Source organism: Gadus macrocephalus, chromosome 12 (assembly GCF_031168955.1).
Source record: "Gadus macrocephalus chromosome 12, ASM3116895v1".
NCBI lineage: Eukaryota > Metazoa > Chordata > Actinopteri > Gadiformes > Gadidae > Gadus > Gadus macrocephalus.
Window position 1 is genome coordinate 18228510 of NC_082393.1, and position 7708 is coordinate 18236217.

The 7708-nt window shown below is 43.2% G+C and overlaps 1 protein-coding gene across 1 annotated transcript; it reads right to left on the reverse strand.

Moving 5' to 3' along the window:
- Positions 1-395: 395 nt before the first annotated feature.
- LOC132468549 (uncharacterized) lies at positions 396-7054 on the reverse strand. The gene is made up of 5 exons (XM_060066279.1): positions 6960-7054; positions 4039-4164; positions 3605-3848; positions 3114-3273; positions 396-568 (listed from the first exon to the last, which is right to left on the reverse strand). The coding sequence occupies exons 1-5, from the start codon at positions 7052-7054 to the stop codon at positions 429-431; spliced, it is 765 nt and encodes a 254-aa protein (XP_059922262.1). The 3' UTR covers positions 396-428.
- Between the last annotated feature and the right edge of the window lie 654 nt (positions 7055-7708).

A 7708-nucleotide genomic window follows, 5' to 3' on the forward strand; every position in this document is an offset into this window, starting at 1 on the left:
AAACTCAAAACTATCATTCCTAGCCTAGGCTACAGCAATATAGGCCGAGGCATAAGTTTAAATATGCATTGCCTTGTATGTTTTACCTAACAATATTGTCAATAGGCATAACAATAACAGAAAAGGTTCAAGTCAAGACATCAATTTACTGCACAAAAGTAATCACTACTCAATAGAAAATTGACATTTACATTTATGGAAAATTATAGGTTATAGCCTATTCTGTTTTTGTTAAGTAGTCTACGTTGGCTAGGCTACTTTACATTCATTTTGTGGACCTAATTTAGTGCTTTATAGGCATAGGTCGGTGCAGACATAAAATATTGTATCTATTAGGCTACAACATGAAATGCTGCGCTGCAGCTAAAATATCAGAAAATGAATAACTGGTGAACGACAAGAAGTTCAATCAAATGATTGTTTAATTGTTATTCGGGTGGAGGAGTGGATGGAGGAGGGACACGTCTCCTCGCCGCCCGATCCGCCGCCAGGTTGAACCACCTGATGGCGTGTTTGGTGACCTCCGCGTCCGTGGCTGACCGTGTCACCACGTTTTTCCTCACAGCACCTGTAATCAAACAGACAGATTTTATGTAATAGGTTTTTTACTAACTTTAAGAAGAATGCACACATTTGGTGAACAACAGGGTGCATTAATGGCCACTGTTAGGCATGCAAACATGCAAAGTGCTTCGATAAACCGAGTATTTTGTTTTGGGCCTACTGTAGCAGCAAGGAGAAGACTACTGGAGCAAGCACCTTGAAACATTTCGAAAACGAAGCAATAAACGGCAAATAGAACCAGCTGAACAACCGCAGCCGGTATTATTTGATAATTTAAAACTGTATAAGACGAGCCCTAATGTAGAGGATGATCCTTAGCCCCCGCCCCCATGCGTCTTTTGGTAATTTGCCTAAAATCCAAAGTATTTCTAAACAGCACTCCTGCCGTTTTCCTTCTCTACCTAAACTGGTCGCGGAGGCACTGCACTTGACATGCTAGCTCTGTTGGCTAACCTTTAGCTAACACACAGCATTGAGACTAGTAATTACTGCCAGAGACCGGAGTGAGGGGAGGCGGGGCTATGTTGGCGCTGATGTGTGTCTGTTAACTCGCTGTCCGAGAGAAGAGAGCGAGAAAGCGCAGCTGGTATTTGTGTATCGATACGGCAGATAATTATTATTGAAATCTATCGCAACCACCAGGCAGGTGTCACGTTAAAATTGTACCGGGGGCGAAAATTGTACCGGCCTACGTCATCGTTTGTTTACATCCTGACAACCTGCCCGGCAACAGACGACGAGATGCAGAAAACATGTTTCCAAACGACGAAATAACATAATACAGATAGCGGATCGCTATCTGTATTATGATAGATAGCGATAACACTTGTTTTTACTTTATATTTGTATTGTATTTAATTGTTTAATCGAAACAATAAAAAAAATTGCCCGCGAAACGGGCGATCGCGTCAAATGACAAATGTTTTGCCCGCGAAACGGGCGATCGCGTCAAATGACGTAGGAGGGTTCTTGAAACATAATACAGATAACGGATCGCTAGAAAACACTTGTTTTTACTTTATATTTGCATTGTATTGAATTGTTTAATCGAATTTAGCTAGTAAACTGAGTGTTTTAAGCAGGTTTCATAGTCTAGAATGTTCAAGAACCTTCCTACGTGATTTGACGCGTCATTTGACGCGATCGCCCGTTTCGCGGTCAATTTTCTTTATTGTTTCGATTAAACAATTAAATAATATACAAATATAAAGTAAAAACAAGTGTTATCGCTATATATCATAATTCAGATGGCGATCCGCTATCTGTATTATGTTATTTCGTCGTTTGGAAACATGTTTTCTGCATCGCGTCGTCTGTTGCAGGGCAGGTTGTCAGGTTGTCAGGATGTAAACAAACGATGACGTAGGCCGGTACAATTTTCACCCCCGGTACAATTTTAACGTGACACAGCCAATACGTTTGCGTGCGTTTACTTCGATAACATGATGGGCCTGTTGCCCACACCTGGGGTGCGTTTCTCTTGACATGATAATCCACTCATAGGCGCTGGAACCTTTGAGGCCGCGGGGCCAATGGCCCCGTCTGCGACGTTTGAAACCCCCACGACGAAAGTTTGTCATGCCAGAAATTTGGGGGAATCGCATGACGTATCCATTGTTGACTTTGAGGGAATCCCGTGAACAGCTGGAGCTCACGGGCAGGTTAGTGTTACTAACTAGTAAAGAAACTAGTAGCCTAAAGTAAAGACTAGTAGAGATGCGCGGTTGGCATTCATACCCACGGACACCGTGGATAATCCACGGGTTGGGTGGATTGCGTGAAAGAAAGTAAAGCGGGAAATGAAATTGCGCGCAAGGCAGCATGGGTATACCCAGGCCCATGGTCAACGCCGAAGGAAACTGAAGGAATCAAAAAGAGGACATCTCACAGCAGAGTGCATGTCAGAAAGGTAGGATTTTTGTTATTATCATTCATTATTGCACTCTCTGATAGTAAACAGGAACATTTTCACTAGCATATTGTCCCTACTAAATAAGTGACCGTGTCAGGTTTTCACTGACGCGCTAGCTATTGCATTGTGTTAAACATAACATCAGGCATAGGCCTACCTGACTGAAAATGTGCTTAGGCAAAGTAGCCATCAGCTGCACAGGGTGTCATGGTCATACTATGTTTGATTTCGAGTAAAAAAAAAAGAGACATCAGACGTAAAAAAAAAAAAAAAAAAAGGTCTATGGTATAGTGGCCTAGTCAAAAAAAAGGCTACACGGTCATATTGGTATGACGGTTGCTAAGGTTTTTGGTAGTGGCTATTCGTACGGCGACCGTAAGAATAGCAATTAGGCTATTCGTACGGCGCGCCGTAGAAATACTGCATTAGTCTATTTTCACTGCAGGTTAGGGTTAGGGTTATTACTAAAATTACGGTCGGCCGGGTTAGGGTTAGCGCCGAGAAGGCTGATAGGTCAAGTGCGGTCACGTGACAAGCTCGGTCGCCGTACGAATAGCCACTGCCAAGATTTTTAAGGCTGCCCCAACAAACTATTGACTTTGAACGTATTTAATATTACTATGAATTATATACTTACTGAAAAGCAAGGTCTTTGTTGCCATCCTGCTAAAAGGCTTTTTGTTGTGGACACCCTTCCAACTGATCTGATGGGAGACCTCATCAGTGAACAGCCTGCCCAGGATGTTCCAGGTCACCCGCTTCACATCCTGGCCTCCAATGTTGGCCAAAGAAGAAATCTAAAAGGCAAAGACATCTTTTTTTAAATAGACAGGTAGGTAAACAATCCTAAGCTTAGGTTGCATTTAAAATGTTTTTGTTCCTGTTGAAAGCGTCCAGAAATGTAGAAAAACTGAAAAAAAAGAAATATCTAAACATGTACTTGGCTCACACCCTCATGGACCTGTGCCACCTTTACACACAATGCCAAATCAGGGAGATTGTCACTCACTGACTGTCCACTCGGAATAGGCGGTTCAGGAAAGGCCTGTTCAGGGCTGCTAAAATAGAATATTTGCAATAATCATGGGCAATCAATAAACCTAAACCTAATTAAGTAAGAAAACTCACCACTCTCTGTCGAGCTGGGCCATTTGACGGTTCTTTTAAAAACTGTTCAAATGCCTCCACTGCCTCCAATTGTTCCAGGGGAAACTGGATGCTGTCCGGCATCTCCACATCTGGCCCCGGGGTGCTGTTCATCCTACTGGTGAGTAGGTTCACCTTAGCCGTAAGCTGGTCGTTCTGGTTCTTTATCGTTTCCAGCAGGCTGAGTATTTGGAACTCTGCCGCTGTTGACAGACATGAAATATAGCTAAAATGTAGTGTATCAAATATATCACGTTTCAGTGTTTATCCTCATTACTCATATTACTGAAATTAGCTATTGACATTAGTAAATGACAAAAGTTATTGACAAAAATTGAGGAAAATATGTGATGGTGAATCTTTTCCAAAATCTGTGGCACAGAATGACCCTCCAGTATTTGTCGGTTATTGCTCACCAGAGCAGGGAATGGTATCGGCCATTCTTCCCCCTCGCCATGTTGGTCTGTAGGCCAGGCTGGAAGAAGGCTGCATGTTGAGGGCTGGTGCAGGGGGTGGAGGGAGTTGAGGAGGGACTGCCGTTCCTGGCCCATAGTGAGGTGGGCGGTGTGCGAGAGTCATCTGTTAACCATGACTGATAATACCCATGGGGCCTTTCTATTCACTAATATTTCAGATTTCAATATATCAGTCCTTACCTTGAGTAACTCTCTGCATGCTCAATGCGGGTGCAGGGTGATGCAGTCCTGCCCCATGGTGAGATGCTAAGGGAGATAAATTGGTATTAAATGTTTGTGATCTGTTAACCATGGTAGGCTGCGAGCTACAGGGCCAAACAATGGCAAACAAAAAATCTCTGGTCATGCTGAACATTAATTTGTATGTTTCATTTTGGTATGCACTACCTATTTCAACCCCATGAATGGATTGACAATGTGTTTCAATACAATTTGATAATGATAAATGATAAATTTAATATTACATGCTGGATGCTAAGACTTTTCAGGCAATATTGCATGAATGCAGATGTTTTTAGCTGACAAAATATTGGGCTGAGATTTTGAAAGTTACAATTTCAGTAGAGTATGCAGAAAATCTGAGATGAGTGACCATTGCTGTGTTACGATAGATGGGGCAACTGTATTCAAAATTATTATCAGTATTTACCTGGACAATTTTCTCCAGGTTGAGGAGCAGCGAATCTACTGCCTGGCACTTTTCGAGATAGTGGAGCTGGAGGAATGGATACACGGTGAGGGGAATATCTTTAGCACTACGAATGTTAAAGAGCCCATGCCATTAAAATCACATTTTTCCTATTGTTTGTTAAATAACATAGGTCAGAATAAGTTTGTGACCTGTGGTAAGTTTGAAATCTATGCAGTTTGTCTGCTGTATGCAATAGCCAATGAAAGGAAAAAGGCAGAAGAAATGAGCCAATCTGGATAAGGTGACACTGCTACGTAGCGTTGTCAAATTATTATTCATGGCCCTGCCCACTTGGTTGGTTCGTAACCACCCACAGAAATTCTGAAGGTTTCGTGATTGAGCTAGTGCTAAATGCTAATATGTGTACTGTACGGTAGTTGCTAAGTTCGTAGTAACAGGCTAGTTACAGAATTTTGAATGCAATGGCAGAACGACATCGAAGTACATGAACTGCGACATGCTGCCTGCCGCCGGTTGCCGCGAAGCACCACCGCCCGGCAGCGGGCAGCCGGGCGGTGGTGCCTCGCGCCGGCAGCAGGCAGCAGGCAGCGCGCGGTTCTGTCTACTACAGATTGATGTGGAAGTGGAAGAACCAGAGACGTCGGAGAACCCGACGAAGTCCTTTGTGATTCATTATATCGTCTGGAGGTGCACACAGCTTTTGGCCGTGATAATATGTATTATTTGATATAGATATCTATGTATTATATGATATTATTTAGATGTAGAGCTCCAGGACTGTAACGCAAGTGTTGTACACTTCCTTGTTATTTGGAGAACCGTTCTGCTGTTGGTGTTATGGCGCATAACACGTCGGACTCTCGTCTCTGGTATTTCCACAACGAGACTCTTAGTGGGGGTTATCTCAGCCATGGTTGAGAATGAATTGGGGGGAAAGGAACTTTGGCTTTGACTCCCTGAAGTAGGCATGAACCACGACATGGAGGACAAAGGGATTGTTGACCGCGGTCGTCTCCCGCCGGAGCCTCGCTGCCGATGGACCACCGCCTCGGCTTCAGGAGGCGGTGATTAGCGCTGACCGCTGCCGAGGCGGCGGGAAGCAGGGCTCAAGCGGGATACATTCGCGGCCAACAATCCCTTTCTCCTCCATGTCGTGGTTCATGTACTTCAGGGAGTCAAAGCCAAAGTTCCTTTCCCCCAATTCATTCTCAACCATGGCTGAGATAACCCCCACTACGAGTCTCGTTGTAGAAATACCAGAGACGAGAGTCCGACGTGTTATGCGCCATCACACCAACAGCAGAACGGTTATCCAAATAACAAGGAAGTGTACAACACTTGCGTTACAGTTCTGGAGCTCTATATCTAAATAATATCATATAATACATATATATCTATATCAAATAATACATATTATCACGGCCAAAAGCTGTGTGCACGTCCAGACGATATAATGAATCACAAAGGACTTCGTCGGGTTCTCCGACGTCTCTGGTTCTTCCACTTCCACGTCAATCTGAAGTAGACGCGGTCGTTTGAGATTCATAATAGCCTATCGTCTGGAGGCTTACACAGCTTTTGGCCGTGATAATATATATTATATGATATAGATATCTATGTATAATATGGGTTTCTACGAGCCATTGCGATACAGCCACCGTAAACAGAGCGCATGGTACTGTGGCTACAAGCTGCTCAGGGCCACACCCCCACCCCCCTCCTTGACCTGCCTTGACACGCCCACCGAAACAGCGCATTTGGGGGAAGCTCAATGTGCGACTGGCTCGGAGTGGCTGTAACTCTGCACCACGGCTGAATTTCGGGGACGTCTTTGAAAACTGGGTTTGTGGCCCACTAATACCTATATTAAAGCATCCATAAAATAGCATGGCATGGGATCTTTAACCATATCTCTAATATTAATGTTATGATTTTGTTATTTAGATGTTCAGAGATTATTCCTTACTCTGCCAGGGAAATTGGCTTGGGCTTGGAAGCACTGGTAGTGCTTCCAACTGAGACACTACATCTTCCACATCTTCTTCGCTCTGGTCAGAGTCTCCGAAACGATGGCTGTTAAGTAACCTTATCATCAGGGTTATTGCAATCTCACAATTGCCAAATATACATTTAGTCCAAGCATCTCTGGTCTATTTTTAAATAACCTTCCTATCACTACAAAAACATAAACAAGACAGAACACACTTACACTGGCCTCCTTTGCCTCTTAACTGGTGGCCCACACTCCTGCTCTGCCTCAGACTGTAGGTCAGAGGTGTTGCAGCCGGTCTGATACTGCTCCATAATCCTACAGGCATCTTTGTAGTTGTCTAAAATATAATATGTTAAAATTATCATAAGGTTGAAATTAGCTGTAGACCTACACAGAATGTTAATATTATTACTAAAGATATGAAAACTAGGCACAGAAAGTAAGGAAACTTGTTTGGTTGATTTTTTCATTGCTGTAAAAATGCTTTTTAGCAAGAAAACTTATATCGTTGGAAAGCCTGAAGCCTCCCCTTTTAAATGATACCACATTTGTAAGGAACATGCATTTGTGGTATGCGCAGCAGAGCTGAGTATGTAGATTGTGGCCAAGAAAAATGTGCCAAACAGCACTCTGCCATTGACTCTTATTTTGAGTTTTTGGTACTCCCAGGTACTCTCAGTGGCAGAGCACTGAGACAGACTCAGAGAGTCAATGGCAGAATGCTGTTTGGTACATTTTTCTTGGGTGCAACCTCCATACTCAGCACTGCTGCTCATACCACAAATAAATGGAACATTTTAAACAATGCAAGGCAAAGATAATTTTCATAACCTAGACAGAATTGGTTATTCCAAGCAGAAGGAGAAGAAACCATGAAATTATCTTTAAACTAGAGTTTTATGAATTGGCATACCACATGTTCTGATGATCGTGATATCATATTTTGGCCAGTTTGGCTCATGGTC

Bases quoted from the DNA above. Each gene is read 5' to 3' on its own strand.
- LOC132468549 (XM_060066279.1), bottom strand. From the start codon at position 7,054: ATGGAGCAGTATCAGACCGGCTGCAACACCTCTGACCTACAGTCTGAG. The intron at 4,165-6,959 runs GTAAGTGTGTTC...ACTATGGGCCAG, and splicing joins AAGAGGCAAAGGAGGCCAGT to GAACGGCAGTCCCTCCTCAA. The intron at 569-3,113 runs GTAAGTATATAA...GTTTGATTACAG, and splicing joins AACAAAGACCTTGCTTTTCA to GTGCTGTGAGGAAAAACGTG.